This window comes from Cannabis sativa, chromosome 1 (assembly GCF_029168945.1).
Source record: "Cannabis sativa cultivar Pink pepper isolate KNU-18-1 chromosome 1, ASM2916894v1, whole genome shotgun sequence".
Lineage (NCBI taxonomy): Eukaryota > Viridiplantae > Streptophyta > Magnoliopsida > Rosales > Cannabaceae > Cannabis > Cannabis sativa.
Genome location: NC_083601.1, coordinates 64,468,693 through 64,490,432, shown reverse-complemented (window position 1 = coordinate 64,490,432; position 21,740 = coordinate 64,468,693). Strand labels below are relative to the sequence as shown.

The 21,740-nt window shown below is 30.9% G+C and overlaps 1 protein-coding gene and 1 long non-coding RNA gene across 2 annotated transcripts; both read right to left on the bottom strand.

Moving 5' to 3' along the window:
• Positions 1 to 9,370: 9,370 nt before the first annotated feature.
• On the bottom strand, positions 9,371 to 11,999 carry LOC133033659 (uncharacterized). The gene is made up of 2 exons (XR_009685787.1): positions 10,182 to 11,999; positions 9,371 to 10,138 (listed from the first exon to the last, which is right to left on the bottom strand). It is a non-coding gene; the product is annotated as an uncharacterized LOC133033659 (long non-coding RNA).
• A 2,333-nt stretch (positions 12,000 to 14,332) lies between these two features.
• On the bottom strand, positions 14,333 to 20,762 carry LOC115708299 (peroxisomal fatty acid beta-oxidation multifunctional protein AIM1). Its single transcript, XM_061111414.1, has 8 exons — positions 20,673 to 20,762; positions 20,347 to 20,496; positions 18,899 to 19,137; positions 18,620 to 18,770; positions 18,453 to 18,536; positions 18,199 to 18,347; positions 14,648 to 14,727; positions 14,333 to 14,571 (listed from the first exon to the last, which is right to left on the bottom strand). Exons 1-8 carry the CDS (start codon positions 20,760 to 20,762, stop codon positions 14,333 to 14,335), a joined length of 1,182 nt encoding a protein of 393 aa, XP_060967397.1.
• Positions 20,763 to 21,740: the final 978 nt, after the last annotated feature.

The following is a 21,740-nucleotide window of genomic DNA, read 5'->3' as shown; positions in this document are numbered from 1 at the left end:
TCTTATTTAAGTTGTTATAGAAAAAATCTAGAACTTAAATATTTTCAAATTTAAATTTAATTAAATATAAAAAATTAAGATGTAACCACTTAATTTGAAAAATATTCTATTTTAAGTTTAAAACTAACTTAAAAAATATCTTAAGAATCTTTAATAACTAATGCCTAGAATTCCTCAACTTAATTTTAAATTTAAATAAAATATTCAAATTTAAGTTAGATAAGAAAAATCAGTTAATATAACTAATTTATAACTTAAATAGGAATATTTAATTAAATAAGCTCCAGAAAGAATCTAGTTAGTTAAAATTCTTTATTATATAAATACAAGAAAAATACAAATAGTTTGACTAGAAATAATATCTAAAACTAAAAGTGTTTTTCTTAAAATTAACTTTAAAATATTAAAATGAAAATAAAGTTCATATATTTTAAAAGTTAATTATGTTGTTAATCAATTTTATTAGGTTAAACTAATTTAATTAACCTAGCACAATTATTCAAATCAGGCAAATGGGCCTTCGCAATTTGGGTAGTTCATGTTAGGGGGAGCTAGGTTCAGTATGTCGTACCCACTTCTATTGGCCCCAACCTCTCACACAAGGCCCAAAAGAGAGGAATTTAACCTTAAAAGGAATAACTATTATTAATTGAATAGGTCCAAAAACTAAATGGACCTAAATAAAATCTATCATGGTGTGACATTTTATTTAGCAACAACCTATATGCATCTATATAATAAAATAAAGGATAATTTACATGTGGACACGTATTTGTACATTTAATTCCAATAATAACTTAGTTTTTCTAATTATTAATATTACCGCTACTTTATATCGTTTTTAAAATTTAATCCAATCCTATTGCTTTTTGAACACGCTGAAGAAAAGGATGACGTCAGCGACAGTTGGATGGGACGCGCGTCAGAAGGTGCAAAGCACGTGATCACAGTTTTCCAAATTTTCCAAAAAAAATTTAATACCTCCTTCTGTAAACCTCTGTTGCTTTTTGAACAAGCTGAAGAGAAGGATGACATCAGCGACAGTTGGATGGGACGTGCGTCAGGAGGTGCAGAGTACATGATCAGGATTTTCCAAATTTTCCATAATTTTTTTAATACCCCCTTCTGTAAACCTCCTTCTGTAAACCTCCTTTGTAAACATATTTTGCAAAGCTGCCTCTTATAAATTTCAATACTTTTTGTTGCTTTCATATCAAGTTAGATGTTCACGATCAACATTTTTTTAAAGCTGATATGTTTACAATTATTAATGGTCTTTATAATTTTCTTTTTATTTTCAAACTAAATATTGAATATATTCATGATATTAGTTTACAAAACTGATATACAAAAGAAACATAGATCATACAAAGTAATTCATACAGAATTCATACTATTAGTTGTGCTAATAAATCTATTAGTTTATTTTTGCATATTAAAACAAATTTTATTTTTCTTTTGTATATTGGAACAACAATTTATTTCATTTCATATAGTCTACAATATGTTAATAAACGTACTAGTTATCGTTTGTTGGGGGAATAACATTTTATTTTTTTCAATAGAGAGTAAACTATAATCAAACATAATGATATACGCCAAGAAACACATTAGTGTAATTTTCGTGTATATTGGAACAACAATTGATTTTTTTTTTTTTTTCAAACACAATGCGTGAATATAAAATAACAAGCTAATTAGTCTATTTTTTTTCAAGTTGAGACATCAAATCTGGTTGCATACAAAGTACATTACTGTAACATGTCTTACATAGTAAACCTGAATAACAATATATACACTTGTCAAAGATTTGAATATGATGAAATTCCTTGCTCATAAGTTTATTTGGCATATATGCTTATACTCATATATGCCTAATAAACTTATTAGTTTATTTTGACATATATATTTTCATTCTTTATTTACATAGTAGCCTTTTCGTATAGCCTATCATCGTATATGCTAATAAATCTATTAGTTTATTTTAGCATATTGAAACAAAATTTTATTTTTCTTTTCGTATATATTGGAATAATAATTCAGTTCATTTCATATAGTCTACCATTATATATGTCAATAAACTTAGTAGATTCTATTTGTTGGAACAACATTTTATTTTTCTCCAATGCATAGTAAACTATAATCAAACATACGTCAATAAACTTATTAGTCTATTTTTCATATATTGTAACAACAATTTATTTTTTATTTCAAACACAATGTTTGCCTATAAAATAACAAACTAATTAGTCTATTCTTTTTTAGGTCGAGACATCAAATCAAATTTGATTGTATACAAAATACATGACTGTAACATGTTTTACATAGTAAATTTGGATAACAATCTATGCACTTGTCAAAGATTTGAATATGATAAAATGTCTTACTCACATAAAATGCATTACTCATAAGTTTATTTGGCATATATCCCAAATAAACTTATTAGTTTATTTTGGCATATTGAAACAAATTTTTATTCTTTGTTTACATAGCAGCCTTTTCGTACAGCCTACCATCGTATATACTAATAAATCTATTAGTTTATTTTGGCATATTGAAATAAATTTTTATTTTTCTTTTTGTATATTGGAATAGCAATTCATTTCATTTCATATAGCCTACAATTATATATGTCAATGAACCTATTAGTTTCTATTTATTGGAACAACATTTTACTTTTTTCAATACAGAGTAAACTATAATCAAACATAATGATATACGTCAATAAACCTATTAGTTTATTTTTCGTATATTAGAACAACAATATATGTTTTTGTTTCAAACTCAATCTATCATCATGTATGCCTATGAAATAACAAACTAATTAGTCTATTTTTTTAGGTTAAGACATCAAATCTAGTTGTATACAAAGTACATGACTATAACATGTCTTATATGGTAAACTTGGATAACAATATATACACTTGTTAGAGATTTGAATATGATAAAATACATTCATAAGTTTATTTGACATATATATATATATCTATACTCATATATGCCAAATAAACTTATTAGTTTTATTTTGGCATATTGAAATAAAAATAAAATCTGATGATTTTTATCAAACTAAGAATAAAAAAGACAAATAAGTTCGTCATAAATAAATAAACAGGTTATCTATTTGTATAAAAATTCATATTTTAATTTTTTTAAACTGAAAACTAAATGATATATAACATGCATATTACATAAGGAAGTTTTTTGATGTATTTTTATAGTTTATTGTCTGTGAAGCTAGCATAAAAATTCGTAACATTAATAACAACAATAAACATGTAGCAAGATTAGGATTACCATGCAAATTGTACTATACTAATGAATTGATTACGGTAATGGTAGTTTACAGTGTATGTTAAGTGTGATGATTTTGTCAGTGTTAGTTTACTGATACTATTTATAACTTATTGTCTGTGAAGATAACATGAAAAGTTGGATGTGATTTTTGTAAAAATATTTTGTATATTTTTATTTGATTGTTTTTTGGGAATTTTATTTGATCGAATGTTATTTTGATGTGCGTTGTATACTTTAGGGTTTTTTATTTTTTATTTTTAAAAAAATGTGTTTGTATAGTTATATATGTGCGTTTTTCATATAATTAGGATTGTTGGTTGATTACATATTACTTATTTTTCATATGTGGTATACTTTAGGATTTTTTTATTTTATTTTATTTTTAGAGCAGAGAAATTTTTTGGTCAATTTTTGAATTGTCAATTGAGTTTTTACTTTTCCAATAATAAATTTGTCACTGTTTTGTTGTTGAGAAATGATTTTCTGTTGTTGAGAAACAAATTCGGTTCTAAATTCTCGATCGATCTTGTGGTGATTGTGACCGAAGCTTTTTTTTTTCGTTAATGGAGTTTTTCTTTTTTGTGAGAATGGTTTCGAATTGTGACTTTGATCTCTTTTGCAATCGTAGTGAATAGATTTTGTAGACCTTGTTTGTTGTTTGAGAAACGATTTCGGATATGAATGCTTGATTGGTGTTTTTGTGAACGAAGCTTTTTTGTTCGTCAATGGTTTTTTTTTTTTTTAAAGAATGATTGGAGCTGTGATTTTGAATCCCAAAAAAGTAAATTTATAGGTTTCGTTTTGGTGTTTGTGTTTTACGCGTTGTTTTGAGGATCAAATTCCGTAATTTGTTGAACGATATGGCGTGTTCATAGATCGAGATGGCATGTTTCATTTTTGGACTTTGTTATGCAATTTTTTTGGTATTACGGTAGGGATGATGATGTGTCACGGTACTAAATGCCTATTTAATTAATTAAAGTCTTTTATGTAATTTTTATATGTTATACGTATATTAATAAAAATTTCCCTAAAATAAACATATAGGCTCACACATGCACACATTTGGATGGATTCTATCATGTTGCTAGGTCATACACAGATGAAAGAAGATTGTAAAATTTACCTGTTACAAATTATTTACTTGACCAAGGGAACCATGAGTTAAAATAAGATCATTGGATCTGTCAACAAGTTAACCATGGCTATTTGCAATCAAGCAATAATAGGTTTTATAAAACTTACAAACAAGCTAAAACACATACTCCTGCAACAAGGTTAGCTGGATAGTTGGATGTAGGATTTATATAATTTTAAATAATTAAATTTCGAAAAAATAATTAAATAAAAAAATATTTATTTTTGAATTATAAAATTAAAATAAAATATATATATTTTCAAAATTAATAAAATAATATTTAAAATTAAACCTACAATTTTGAAAAATTAGGTTTCAACTAACCTAAATATCATTTCAAAATTTGCTAACTACTTTTTAAAAATTTAATGTTATTTTATAAATAAAATTAAATAAAAATTAAAAAAAGATAAATAAATATCTTTTTCAGATTTTATGATTTAATTTAAATAAATAAAATAACAAAATTTAAAAGTTAGCAAAATATCTTACTTCTATTTAAAATATCATGATTATAGTTATCTTATTTTAAATTTAAATAAGGTCAAATAATTTAAAAAAAATTAATTTTTTTTAAAAATTTAATATCTGACCTTAAATTTTAAAAAAAGATACGATATAATCAAATTTAAAAATAAGATAGATAATTAAGCAAAAAGATAGATATTTACTATTTTCAAATTCAAATTACGCTAATATCATGAATTAAATTTAAAAAAAAATATTAATTAATTTAATTGTGATATTTAGAATTGAAATAGGAATAGTAAATGTCTAAATACAAAACTACACAAAAAATCGGAAGTTAAATCCATAAAATAACATGAAAAATCGAAGAAAAACGAAAAAATGCGACCTGTACGGACAGTATGCTGAGCATACTGTCCGCGCGCGCTTGGGTTGCATGGGCGAGGAAACACGGCGCTGGGGAGGATTTGCAGGATTTCTGCGCGCGGATGGGTGGTTCAGACAGGCGCTCGGTCGAGCAGCTTGCCTGAACGCGTGCTGTCCGCGCGCGTGGCCCTGTTGCACGACCCTGATTTTTTCCGAAACTTCAAAAAATCATAACTAATTCAAATTAAATCGAAATTGAGTTCTGTAAAGAAGTAAATTGCTTAATTTTTTCCATACTATCCAATAAAAATAATTCCAGAAACAGAATTTCAATTATTTTTTACGAAAATTCACAAACATCAATCAATCATCAAACGACACTTAACACAACATGAAACCATCCAAATAACAAACAATCGTTTTAAAGTCCAAATTTCTTGCAAGCAAATCCATTACCATGGCTCTGAGGCCAGTTGTTGGAATTTATTTTACCAGGATCTTAGATCTACTCACAAGTATGTTGTTTAACACCCTAAATATGAACTTTCTAAAACGATAAATAAACACATATAAAGTTAAGAAAACCTTACATTGATTGCAGCGGAATTAATGTCTCCTTCCACTCAGATCTCTAACCCTTTTATCCTTTCTGTCGCAGAGTATTATTAAGATCTGAGCCCGAATGTCCTTCTCTTTGTGTGTGATCCTTCACAGTCTTCCAATCTATGATTGAGTTACCACTTGCTGTGTGTGGGCACTTACTCTATCACTAGGGTTCGAAATTTTAGAAGAAGAAAAGAGAAAGGGGATTTTGGCTATAGAGAGAAAAGGGAAGGCTCAGTTTTTCTGAAGAGAGAATTTTCTGACAGAAAAGCTTATGAAAACTTATGATTTGACTGAGCCATCACTTTCTATTTATAGGCAACTACTAGGTTTAGGTTAGGAATTATTTGGCATTAATAATGAAAATATCAATTTGAAAAACCACTTTAAGTGGCCGGCCATGGTGTGTAATGGGCCCCACTTGGTTTTTGCAGTTTTCACAAATTTTATTTCTATTTTCTCAAAAACGCTAAATTTCCAATTCTAACCATTTAAATGTTAAAACTAATTATTTAATAACTAAAATAGATTATTAAATAATATTGTCATTTAATTTAATTATTAATTAGACATATAAAGTCCATTAATAAATAAATAAACCTAGAATCTCTTTTCTTTACAATTTCGCCCCTGCTTAGTGAAAATTCACAAATTAGACATAGTCTAACTTTAGAATTATAATTGATTAATCACAAATCAATTATTGAGTCTTACAAGCAGTATAGTCTCAACTAGAATGGGGACCATGGATCTATATGTCGAGCTTCCAATAAGTGAACCGAATTTACTAAGTAAATTCCTACTTATTAATTCTTCGTTGAATCCACTCTTAGAACTTAGAATTGCACTCTCAGACTTATATAGAGCATATTATATGTTCCACGATATAGATATGCTATCTCATTTAACCATTGTTATAATCTTATTGTGATTAAAGATCCTCTATATAGATGATTTACATCGAGATGGGATATTTTTACCGTTCTCACCCCTCAATGTATTTTGCCCCTTAAAACACTTAGCTACCTGTAAATGATGTTTAGTGATCTAAGAATTAGTCACTTAAACAAGAGCTCACCCATTTACTTCTATTTAGCTAAGCTCGAAGGGAATCATCACTTAACTTCTATACACCAGTAGAAGCTATAGATTCCATATTTATGTTCAGCACTCCCACTCAATCGTACTATCATGTTCCCAAAATATACGTATCACCTTGACCCAAAAGTAGGCTTAACTAATAAATCAAAGAACATGAATAGTACTCCTGAGTTGAGCCTAAGCATATCAGGATTTATATTCTTTTAATCTTAAGATCAACTACTGATATTGACTTTGAAATATATAACGGTAAGTTTATAATATCTTAACTAAGTTGCAATATCGGTCCAGTCCAATGTATACATTCGAAACTAGTATACTTTACTAATGTCCTTGAAAGAACATAACACTTACTCCAAGTGTAAGTATACATCATCGCTGATTATCATATTAGTGTAAATCCAAAACACTGATGAAACAGGGACTTAGTCTTTTTGATTCATACGATCACAATCACATTCCACTGTGTTGACGATACTGTAATTGTGAATAAACATATGATCTGGATTTAACTGATTTTGTGTATAAATATAATAAACATATTAAACCATTAGCATGTAAAATTCATGCCAACATAAATCACTTCAATTTTCTTATATTGATAACTAATCAGATTGTAAAGGGTTTTATTTAGGGCACAAAACCCAACAGCTTTAATGGTCACATTTTCTTCCAGAAAATAGCATCCTCATTATTATACCAGCAGCCATAATTTCTTTGGAGAAAAGAGTATGCACTCTTAACCAAGTACAAGCCAAAAATTTCTAAGGACCATACATAGTGGTCGCTGCTGTTGGAAATTTGAATAGGGATATTAAAGATGATTCTTTGATCCCTTTCCTTAATCAAATGAAGGATAATTTCCTTATCCCAACCAAAACCATCAATACATAATAAAGTAAAAACTCTAGAATTTAACAAACCAGGATGTAGAAGAAACATACGGGTTCTCCTTGACAGGATACCAAGATTTGTCAAGAATATTGATGTCTTGACCATTACCCACACACCAACGCACTCCTTCTTGAATTAAATATTGAGCTTCTAAGATACTTCTCCAAACGAAGCTCGGGTTATTTCTAAGAGAAGCATTGAGGAAAGTACCATTGGAGAAATAATGAGCTTAAAAGACACGAGCAACAAGCGAATGTGGCCTAGTAAGGAGTCTCCAATCTTGTTTGCCCAAAAGGGCCAAATTAAAATCCTGACAATTTTGAAACCCCATATCGTCTCCATTCTTGTGTTGACAAATTCATTCCCAAGACAACCAATAGATACCCCGTTGAGACAAATTAGATATTTGCCACCAAAACTTCGCCATCATACCTTTAATATCCCGAGTGATCTTCAAAGGAAGAATAAAGATATTCATGGCATAACTAGGAAGCGACTGAGCAATAACTTTCAATAACACCTCTTTCTCGGCCTTTGAGAGGAACTTCCCATCCCAACCTTGTAAACATTTACGGACCTTTTCCTTTAAGAAACCCAAAGCAGTTGATTTGTTGCGGCCCAAAATGCTTGGGAGTCCCAATTAAAAGCTATTAACATCAGCTGGCTGCATTTGAAGAATATGACAAAGTTGACTCCCCTGGAAGTCACACACGTTAGAGCTAAAAAATATGGATAATTTATTAAAATTAACCTTTTGGCGTGATGCCAACTCAAACTTCCTCAACAGTTCTTGAATTTTTAAAGCTTGGACACTGATTGCTTTACAGTAGAGGTAACTGTCGTCGGCAAAAAGCATATGGAAAACTTTAGGAGCACTATTTTCCACTTTACATTCGTGGATCCACCCTCTATTTTCATATTTTTTGAGTAAAGCCAACAAGCCTTCTGCACAAAGAATGAACAAATAAGGGGAACAGGTCTCCTTGTCTAATTCCCCGGGAAGGAGTGATCAGTCCCATTATGCGGCCCCTATGAATCACAGAGTACTTGGCATAAGAGACACAATTTAGCACTAAATTAACCCACTTATTCGCAAAGCCTAATTTACAGAGCATAGCTTCCAAAAAACACTACTCAATTTGATCGTAAGTTTTGCTCATGTCCAATTTCAAAGCCATGAAACCATTTAACCCTTGGTTTTTCCTCTTAAGGTAGTGGAGAACCTTAAAGGAAACTATAATATTGTATGAGATAAGAAGACCCGAGATAAATGCACTTTGGGCTTCCGAAACAATACTACTTATGATAGGCTTCATCTGATTCATCATCACCTTCGATATCACCTTATAAAGGACATTACACAGGTCAAAGGTCACTCATAGTTTCTGGTTTTTTCTTTTCTGGTACCAACACAACAATCGCACTTCCACAATTAGAGACTAAATCACCATTAAGAAAAAAATCATTGACAACTTTCACCACATCCTCACCTACAATAGCCCAACATTTCTGGTAGAAAGCTGGTGTCATACCATCCGGCTTGGAGCTTTTATAAAGATACATTTGAAAAATGACATTCCAAACTTCTTTAGTTGTAACCGGTTGAAGCAACTCAATATTCATCTCCTCAAAAACCAACTGAGTAACCTCATTCACCACCTCAGTGAAATCAACATTTGAAGCCAAAAATAACAAGGAGAGATAATCAATAACAACATTCGACAGTCCATTGTTCCATTCAAGCTACACACCTTGGTCATTTTTAAGACTCTGAATGTTATTTTGTCTTCTTATTCGAAGTAGCCATATAAAAAAACTTGCTATTCTGATCTCCTTCTTTAAAACCAATGTTGTTTCAACTTTTATTTCCAAAGAACTTATCTTTGGTATATCATCTCAAAAAGTCATTTTTTCACCTCCCCATATCGCTGATTTGAGGTCGGGTCTTTTTTGTTTTTAAGCATCTTCAACTCAGCCTTGCAATTATTAATTCTTTGTTTAAAATAACCTGTGAAATCTTTGCCTCAAGCTTCCAATGTACCAGCACAACGATTCAATTTTGCAGTGATGTGCTCCGAAGCTTCCCTTCCCCTTCGAGTGGTTTGAAAATACTTGGTTGAAGGAACCAATTTATTTTATTATATGTACTTAAAAATATACCTATTATCAATTTTTATACTTTTAACTAATTTATACTAAATACTACCTATTTTGACTTGTTTTTTCCTTTTTACCCCCTCATATTAATAATTGTATCTTAAAAGAAACAATCTCTACCCCCTCATATTAATAATTGTATCTTAAGAAAAACAACCTCTCTCTCTCTCTCTCTCTCTCTCTCTCTCTCTCTCTCTCTCTCTCTCTCTCTCTCTCTCTCTCTCTCTCTCTCTCTCGTGTAAACAGCGTAGATTCCACTAAAGCTATGAATCACGCACGATGACCGTATGAAACCTGCTACACTCGCAGTAATGGTTAAGTGTTTTTCAAATAACTTTTTAAATATTTTGAAGAGGCGAGATCTAGTTTTTCGATGAGATTTAAATTTTCTTACGTTATATCGATAGTTTATTGATAATATGTCGATGTTTTATTCATGGTAGGCATACTAAGGTCGGGGAAGACTCTTATCGACAATCTTTCGATAGTTTCTCAATGATTTTCATGACTGTGGGATTTTTTTTTGTATTTTTCAGTTTGTTATCGATGGTTTTTCTATAGTTTCTTGATGATTTCCATGACTGTGTGAATTTTTTATTTTCTTGTTTCATTTTCTATTTCTTATTGATGGTTTCTCGATGATTTCCATGTTTGTGTGATTTATTATTTTATTTTTTTTGCATTTTTAGTTTCTTATCAATGGTAAAAAAAAACAAAAAAAATCACACAACCATAGAAATAACCAAGAAACCATAAAAAAATTGTAGATTAGTGTCTTCTCCAACCTTGGTACTCTTACCGTCAATAAAACATCGACAACCCTAATATATTATTATTATTATTATTATTATTATTATTATTATTATTATTATTAAGTTTATTTATTAAATCAAGACTCATTTATTGGTTAATAAATATCAAAATTAAGAAGTAGCAACATAATCACTAAATTACAAATACATGTGCTAAATATATATAAAATTAAAGAATTAAGTGGCAACAAAGTCATATACGAAGTACAGTTACGTAATAGCTATTATTAATTAGAATAAAAAGAATCTTTTGGGCTCGTTTGGAACGTAATATTAGGTCGTATTGTATTGTATTATATTGAATTGAATTATATATCATATTTTTATATAATACTATGTTAAACTTTAATTTATACTAAAATATTATATATTTAGGTGTCCATAAAAATTAATGTTAGAAAAATTAATAATAAACCCAAGATCTATTTGTATATAACATAGAACACAATAATAATACATAATAATTAGGTATGCGTACCTGATTAATCCATAGCAATTACTTCAATTTGATCCATAGCAATTACTCCAATTCGATAGTGCAATACTATCAAAAGGTATACAATTGTGATGAGACAATATGTATTTATAGAGTTAGGGAGGAGACTTAGCTACAAAACCCTAGTTGGACTGGGCCTGCTCATCAAACGCTTCAGTTAACTAGAAAAGTCCACACTTCTGCTTCACCTATACTTTACACACAGATGCTAAGCCCATTAACAAGTGATCATACAACAAAAAACTTCCAATCAACCCAAGTTTTAATAAAACCAACAAAAGTTAATGTAAGCCCAAATAAAAAGTCTAACAGTTAATACCACATATCGTTTTACATAAAAATATTACATAAAATATAATTCAATATAATACAATATAATACGACCTAATACGACGTTCTAAACGAGCCCTCTATAAAACTTAAATTATAAATAAAATCAATAGGTATTGTAGTTTGAACTGGAAGGAGTTGAAGTGTATCCTAGTCGCGTGCTAAAGATGATGGTCTTGCTAATGGGAAGTTTGAATTTTGTGAGTAGGTTCGTCTATTGTGATTTGTACCTCACATAGGGTGCACTGCCTACTTGCACACATATTTTTCTAGTCTATCAAACATAAAAATAGTCATCAAGTTTTCAAAGGTAACTCATAGTTTTTAAAGTTTTGTGAAGATAAATATGTCTTCTTCAAAATTATTAATGGACACTAATTTATCTTTTGCTTGATTTTTATTATTACTTTTTAAAAAACTAATTTTTTATGCCCACTAATATTTATGTTCGTTGTCAAGTTAAGAGTGTGGTAATCTTTGAAATGATTTTAAAGCACAATTAGTTCGTCTAGTCTTTTTGAAGTGGCAGACAAACAATAGAGTTTGACTTTATATTTTACTATTTCATAAAAAAAGAAAAAGAAAATTCTACACTATTCTTTATTTGTTTTTGGTATCTAGAATTTTTTTTTGTTCAATTTTTGTTATATTCTTATATTTGTAGTTATTTAAAATACATTATAAAATTTTAAGAAATTCAAAAAAATTTAATACTTTAAAAATATAGTTCAAGTTGACTGTTGCACGTTTTTTTTTTTTTATATACAAATGTTAAATAAAATGTATGAAAAGTATCTTTTATATTGTAAATTATTTTTAATTTCTCAATTTTTTTGAAAAATACCTTAAATAATTATAATATACGTGACTATAAAAGAATATATCTTTTTAAATACCAGTAAGTGATACATCAGTACACTATTTTCTTAAGTACATTAATTGTAAAAACACCCTTTCACATACAGGGAGCAATTTTTTATTTATTTTTCTTCTAAAAATACAATCTTCATTACAACTAAAGAGACTACACAAGAATAGGCAAGTCTGTCGCCCTGAGAGCAGAATTAGCAGCACTAGGAATACTCTCATTTCCATTCCAACAGGCACTAACAACACAATTGAGTGTGTACTTGGTCAAACTATGAGCAAGATGATTTGCCTCCCAACAAGAGAAAACAACACTAGGACAACCTATGGCAAGGGAAGCTATTTGACACTCCAAATAATTCCCTCCAAATCACCACAATACAATTTAAACTTGTTCGACAAAGAAACAACATTTATACAGTCTAACTCTAACAAAAAAAATCCTTCAAACTCGGATTTAAACTTAGCTATGCATGTCAAAAAGATCCATTTAGTTGGAATGGGTTGAGCTCTGATCCAAAACATTCGAATACTTATTGAATCTCGAATCGGATCTGCTTTGCCCCACCTATTTTTTTTTTCCAAATTAGAACTGATCCGATCCGATGTCAATATATTAAAAAAAAAAAGTATTCAAGACTCAGACTCTCGACTCGGACCGGACCCGTCCGGAATCTAAACCCAAACCTAGGACTTAGGCCCAAACTTGGGACCCGAACTTGAGACAATACCCAAACCCGGACCTGGACCCGAACTTGGGACCCAAACCCGAACTTAGGGCCCGAACCTGAGACCCGAACCCAAACTCGAGACCTGGACCCAGGACTCGAGACCCAGACCCAAACCTAAACCTAGACCATAGACCCAAACCTTGACCCGGACCCAGACCTAGAACCCGAACCTAGACCCGAGACCCAGATCCAGACCCGAGACCCAAACTTGAATCCAAACTCAGAGCAAGACCTGGATATGAGACCCCAGACCTGAACCCAGACCCCGACTCGAGACCTGAGACCCAAACTTGAACTAGACCCAAACTTGGGACCCGGACACGAACCTTGACCAAGACCCGAACCTAGACCCAAACTCGGGACCCAAGACCCAGACCTGGTCTTGGACCCAAACCTATACCCAGACCCGGGACCCAAACTCAGACCTGAACCCTGGACCCAAACCTGAAATTGAACCTAAAATTGAACCCGAACCTGTAGTTGGTGTTGGGGACCCAAACCCGACCTGCAGTTGGTGTTAGGGACTCGAACCAGACCTGAAACCCGAGACTCAGACCCAAACCCTAACTCGGACCTAGACCCAGACCCGGACCTAGACCTGGATCCAAACCAGACACGGATCTGGACCGGACCTAGATCCGGACCCGACCCGACCTGTAGTTGGTGTTGGGGACCCAGACCTAACCCGTAGTTGGCGTTGGGGATTCGAACTTGACCTGTAGTTGGTGTAGGGGACCCAGACCCAGGACCCGGACTTAGACCTAGACCTGGACCCTACCCGTAGTTGGGTTGGGGTCGAGTTTATTGAAAATATATTATAACTTTACACAATCTATTAATACAACTCAATACCAAACATAATATTGTATTAAATAATACTAATACAAAATTAAAATGGATATAAAATTAAAATTCTAAAAAAAATGGGTCGGATTAGATCCGAATAAGTCAGGTCGGATCTGATCCGATCCGAGTATCTAATCTAGCGGGGTGGGACAGATCATTACATGATCTAAATCATGTCGGATCATAGCTGAATCAGATCTAACTCAATTTATTTACAGTCCTAAACTTAACCAAAACCTTCCTTTATTGAAAATAACCTAGCTACAATTGCGTTGATTGGTCTTCTAAGAATTAAAGCTCCAGCTCCCAAACACACACTTTGCTCATCACGAGCAACAACAGCCACGCTCGACACTTCCCTTTTGTTCGAACAACCTTCATCAACGTCGATCTTAGTTGAACCAGCAAGAGGGGGAATCCACTTAATCCATTGCTGCTCAAAGTTCCTCCTTGTAGAATTTTCCTCTACAAAATTGAACCAGAATTTTTGGCATCACTGAATCAGCTCACATGGTTTGAGTTCATATTCACCCACTTTAACCTTGTTTTGAATGTGCCATATCTTCCAATAAATGACAGAAAACATTTAAAATCATCCTACTAGTCACTGACCGAATATGGCTAATATTAAAATAGTTGTTGTAGAAAATAAAAGGAAGAAATTTACTGAATAAAATCTAAGTTGAGTCACGGATTAGGTCGCTCTCTTTAAGACATTCGCGACACTTCGTAGAATTTTGCAACTAGACTATCAGCCTCATCGTTCCTAGGATAAAATAGCCCAGTCAAACTACTATATCAGAACTCCACTACAAGCTATTGAAGTCCGAGATTCCATCCCAGAGATCTCAAAATCAACCTGGGCGCAAGGCTAGGGTCCCCTCCTAGGTTGACTGCTATGACTCGGGTCTATTCAACTCCGTGACGTCATCCTTTATGCCACGTGTTAAACATTGATGTCCACGCCACCCAAAAAAGTTTTTGGGTTAACAAGTATTAAGTTTTATTTTGACAAGAAAAAATAATTTAGGATGTACTATTTTATAAAATATGGGTCTAATTTGTCATTTAACAAAATAGAAGTTCCAATCAATAACTTTTGCAAAGTAAAAAGTCCAAAATAGTATTTATCCTAAAAATATTATATCTACACAATTTTGAGAAAAACTTAGTGCATGTTTGGCATCATCACTAAAAAACTGTTTTTTGTTTTTAAAAACAAAAAATTGTTTTTTGAAAACAATAATTGGCTTGTTTGGCCTTGTTTTTTGAAAACAGTTTTCAGAAAACAAAATTACAAAAAATAAGGAGCATGTTTGGTATTGTTTTCTGATTTTGTTTTCAAAAAAATGTTCTTAGAAATGAGAACAAAAAATAGTTTTTGAAGTTTTTAAAAACAAGTCATGTTTGGTTAGTGTTTTTTAAAAACAATATTGACTAAAAGTGAATTGGTTTTTAAAACAGTTTTCAAAATTCTTGTTTTTTGTAACTTTGTTTTCTGAAAAACTGTTTTCAAAAAACAAGGCCAAACAAGTCAAATTGTTTTCAAAAAACAATTTTCTATTTTTAAAAACAAAAAATAGTTTTTTAGTTATGATGCCAAACATGCACAAGAATTTTGAAAACAACAACATTTTGTTTTCTGTTTTAAAAACCAATTCACTTTTAGTCAATATTATTTTTAAAAAACACTAACCAAACATGACTTGTTTTTAAAAACTTCAAAAACTATTTTTTGTTTTCATTTCTAAAAACAATTTTTTGAAAACAAAAAACAGAAAACAATACCAAACATGCTCTTAAGAGGCTGTTTGGCTTTACAGTTTAAAAACTATTTTCTGTTTTTTAAAACTGAAAACAGTTTTTAAAAACTATTAGGAGTCGTTTGGCAAAAATTTTTAAAAACTGTTTTTTAAAAATTGAGTTTTAAAAAACTAGAAAACAGAAAACATCAAAATGTTGTTTTCAATTTTCAAAAATAATTTTTTTTGTCTAACATATTATATTTTATATTTTGCTCACATACTCGGATCCTAGACCCGAAACCATAGCCGAATCTAGACCCGGATGAGTTAATATCATGGTATGGTGCTAAAATATTGATTTTTTTTTGTAAGAAAAAATCTAAAAACACTTTTTAAAAATTTGTGTCAAACACCATTAAATTTTTAAAATGACAAAAAATTATTTTCTATTCTCACTTTTAAAAACACAAATTTAAAAACTGAAAACACACCCAAACAAGCTGAAAGCGCAGCGTAAGCGGACGAGAGTATTTGTTTCAGACAGAGCGATCGCAGCAGCAGGTATGCATCAAGATAGAAGGCATGGAGTACTCACCAAGAGAACATGGCATGGTGGTGAAGATTGGGATTTGGCCCATGAGGATAGATAAAAGAAGAGAGAGGCAGTCCAATTCATACAGCTCCCAGACCCAGCAGACCCTGACCCCACTCCCAGTATGACGACGCCCATATGACATTTCTATGGATTGTAGCGTCAGATCTAGTTCCTACTTTAGGCCACAGTTGACTCTTGTGAATGAAGTTCTTCATCAACAAACTATCTGGTGCCACCTCTTCTCATTAGTGCGATACAGACTTCAAAACACGGTGCAAGGGATTGAGAAAAAAGGTACAAATAGCCATATCAATCGACATATAGATAGAAAGGAGATGACTAGCGCGCCCCTTCACTTCATGCTTGTCTGTGGTGGACCTGTCTATTCACCGAATAGCACTCCTACTTTGGGTTGCCCCTAACTAGTGTTTCTACCATTGGATTATGTTGATACCAGTGAACCAGGCATAGTATGAAATGTGATAATACAAATAGGGGCGTGCCGCATTCTTGGTTAAGTCCATGATCAGATTTCATCTGAACACACAATATTTTCACTTTATATTCCTCTCAAATTCACAACTACATTTACTTACAGGCGAGCTTTCTATTTTGAAACAGTTTGATCACCCTGCAGTGAAATGTCAAGGCTGTTATTAGTGTAACTCATATGTAATATATTATTATAATTTTCTTTTTCAAAAGGTTCTATTATTTGGATTAACATGTTCTTGTTCTTATTAGTAATAAATTCACAATAATTATTAAAACAAATAACAATAGTAGTAGTAGTAGTAGTGTGATGGTGGTAGATTAATTCATCATGTCTTACCAGGAGAATGCCTTTTGTTACTCGTTCTTCCAAAAATGTTGATGGTTTATAGAAGTTTCCATATTGTTGAGACCATTTATTGAGAGTAGAGTAGATATGCTTAGGCCCAATCCTATCTGCCCAATAAATAATACCACCCCTACCATCAATGCAATGCCATAACACCCAACTTTTAAGATCAGATTCGGTATGCCAGATTATTAATTCACAGTAAATTTAATTGGACAATATATGCCACACCCTAATTCACACATTAAATTATGTCGGATTCCTTCTAACAATAATAGCAACACTCTTATATTTGATATTTAATGTTTTTTTATTAATGTTCGTATATGATATTATATAATTTGAAATCATATATATTCTTTGATACGCTTAGCTCAAATTTTGTCAATAAATTTTATGGATAAGATCAAATTGCTTTTAATTATTATATATGGGCTTCAAATAATTTGATCGTATATGTATATATAGAACCTTATGTAAGAATACAATTTGGGACTAAGTAAATTATATTCTAATTGGGAGGTTATAACTAAATAGAGTTACACTAAAAATATCAATGTAACAATAATAACAATAAATAATCATTAATACTATATCATAATAGAAATATTTTAGAGTAAATATAATTTCATACATGTATTATAATTTAAAATAAAATTATTAATTTTACATAAATAAATTTATAAAATACATGTATATATTTTATTAAGATGTAATTATTCTTATATAGAGTTATACTTTGTTAATACGGGACTTAAAAAATATATAACTAATTACAATTTAGAGGTTATTTTTATTTATAACTGGCCCAAATCGAGACTTGATTTTTTTATAACAAATTAGAGGTTATTCTTGAATAGAGTATTTTTAAATAGAGGTTCTACTGTATGTAGTGCATATGAATTACTCACAGGTGGGAAGGAAAACTAATGCGAAGAACAGATGCAACATCTAGATCTGATGGTTGGATAACAATCCCTTCATCTAAAACACGACACGCCTCGTTTACCACAGGAAACAGTAACATTTCCACAATCTCTTGGTCTGTTACACTTATGGGCTGCCACACCAAACACATTTTTAACATAGAAAACTACTACACTATCAAATATTGATATTACAAAGGAGACAAGGTTAATTTTGAGTAATAATTAACAAATTTTACCTTACTGCCTGGCATAATATTCACAAGTCGTCTAGACTCCTCCACAGTTGGTAGTATTGTAAGATCTGGTTTTGGTTGTCTTCCCTTCTCATAAATGTAATATCAACCTTCCATTTTTCTTACCTAATAAATGAACACAAGTAATGATTAGCTATAACATGACACACATAAACTTCTGTGCATGTATAGTACGTACCATTTCTTCCACTTTTGATTAAAAGTTCCACCAATGGGGACACAAATGTTCGATCAGGGTATGCCTTAGCAAGTTCATTTCCACTAGCTATTGATACTTTATATCCTATTAAGTCTTGAAGCCTGCAGATGGATGATTAAGGTTTTCATATTAAAATCCTCAATTGAGACTTGGATTTGCAACCATAAATAGGAATTATTAGTGGTTCAAGAAAAGAACATAATGGAATGGGCCCACAAGGAAGCCAAACTTGGTGATGACCCTATCTATTCTGAAAAGGTCCACACCTAAGTGAACCAAAAGATGCGAACTTTGTGCTGTAGTGTAGGGAAAGAACGTTCGTTTAACTGCAAAGCCTGGGCAGTTTCTCACCACAACTGCAACTTTGTTTATGGTTTTTGCAACACTCAAAAGGTCAACTATCACTTGTGGTGAAGTTTTCTCTGTTCGCACAATTTCCAGGAAAGGCATCACATGAGCAGAGCAGGGCTGTCAATAAAGAGTAGTCACATAAGAGAAAAGCATATCAGAATATATTATAAGATTTGACCAATTTATTTGACATTGTTGGGATGTTTTGTAGTACTGTTTTTATAGCAAACATCGCTATAATGAAATATTAATATCCCAAACATGTAATGGTAAAATTAGATTTTTAAAGTTGTTACTTAAAGTAGAAAAAAGAAAATACTAATCAAATATGTTATGTTGACACTTGAGGCTAGCTCAAGTAGCCATAGGTGAGTGTGTGTTGGAAGTCCTAGGTTCGAGTCTTAGATAAAATATGATTGTAATATATAAACGCTTAAATAAAAAAAAATAAAAAAATCAAATATGTTATGTCAAGAAACGTATGTAGGAAACATTAACTATTAATTAATAGAAGCTAGACACTATTTTTTTTTTAATTCATAATGCACTCATAAATCTAAAACTACTAAATGGGCAAACTTGTTATGTTACAGTCTTAGAAGTTCTTACTGAATGAGAACCTCATATTTTTTTTACCATATACTCTGTTTTACTTTTCAAATAAACACATGTCCACATTGTAACATGGCAAATTTTAATGAGTACCCAATCCAAATTAAAAATAGTTCAAAAAAGGAGAGTTAGAAAAACTATCAGGTATCATTTGATAAGAGATAATGAAGTAGAATAGAATTAAAATGAAATAATTTTTATTTCATTTTTTTGTTTGGTTGCATTTTAAGATTTATAAAATAATTATTCCATTTTAAAATAGAGGGAAAGATAACTCCAATACAAGATTTGAAAAAAATTAATAATCTTTTCATCATTTTTTTTGTGCATTTTAAATTTTATTTATTCCATTTCTGTTCACATCCTCATTCTCATTCATGTACTTATATTTTCATTTTTTCGAACTAAAGGCCACTTTAGTGACTCGAGAATAGTGAACCAAAAAGAATCATTTGTAGTAATAAAACCATTCAAGATTAGTGAGAAAAAATAACTACCATTTTGAAAAAATCTGAGAGTATTACATTATTGATTGTGTATGAGAGCGCAATACCATTTATAAAAGTATGGGTTACTCCATTCATCACTAATTAGATTTGATAAATTTAACCAAATACATCTTACTATACACCATATTACTTTTTTAAAAAAACAACATTCTAACACAAAAATTTAAGACATGAATGAGGTATCTATTTACCTGTAAAAATGTACCCCAATAATGCGATCTTGAGAGCTTGTTTTGTTCCCTATTACTTGAGGGTCAAATGTAGAAGTATTAGTAGCCAATATGCAATGAGAAGGGCAAACTTTCTCAATTTCACTAAATATTGCTTGTTTAAGAGTAATGTTTTCAATGACAGTCTGCAAATTAAGAAATCATAGGAATCTATCAGACTACTTTCTAAAAGCATGAAAATCAATTACTACCCATTACAAGGTATACTTCGTTATAGTTTAACTAAATACTAGATAATATATATGTCAACTTTAACAATGATGAACTTTAGTTTTATAGGAGACCTTTAATAAGTACCAACCTCAATGACCAAATCAACATCCTTAAATTCTATGTAATCCAAAACACCTTTAAGTAATGAGAGTGCCTTGTCTGCCTTTGCCCGCGCCATATTTCCTTTTTCTACTAAGCCTCGCATATTTGCTGCATTATTAATTAATACAAGAAAACAATTTTCCTTGTTACTCTCCCTAAGATAGTAATCTAATTAATATTACATCTAAAAAGAAAGTACATGAAAAACTCTCAGTCTTTCTCAAACTTAGTTAAGAAAACTATCTAATTGCTTATTTTCTCTTCTTTTCTAATTTCTTTTGTTAAGAAAATATATGTATATACACCTTGAATCAATTTTATCCCCTTGTGAAGACTTTAAGCATTAGTTGCCTTGAGAATAACATTAATATTGCCTTGAAGAAAAGCAGCAGCAATTCCAGATCCCATTAGGCCTCCTCCAATGACAGCAACTTTCTTTATTTGCCTTGGTTTCAGCCCAATATCAGTAACATTTGGTACCTGTTTAGGTTCAAATTAGGCAGTAAAATCAACAGAATATTTATACAATATAAAACTAGCAATGTGTACTTTAAAAAGAGTTATTTTACCAACTATGTTTCAAGCACCTTGGAAGTTAATCGTTGACTAAAAAAGGCATGAGCAAGAGCTTTTGAGGTATCTGATACGAAAAAATAAGTTTCACAAAATGAAAAAATATATTTTTATATAAATATATGAAAAAAAAAATCAAAAGAGGAAGAAAAAAGAAATTGTAAAATAAATAAATAAATAATAACAATAACAATAATTAAAAAGATGAAGCTAACGAAGAAGAGTCACGACCTAAACTAATAGTTGAGGTTTTAGAAAGAAAAAAAAAAATTATAGTGAAAAAATTTGTAATACCCAGAATTAATTAGCCTTCAAATATAATGTAAGGTGAGTAATAATTAATCTATATAATATGGGATAAGCAAACAATATATATCTCACCAGTAGTCAAAATTACAGGTTTTACATCATTTCTTGCAGTGGGCTCATCCAGCTTCTCCTTTGATCCTTTCATTACCACTTGACCGGAGAAACTCATGTT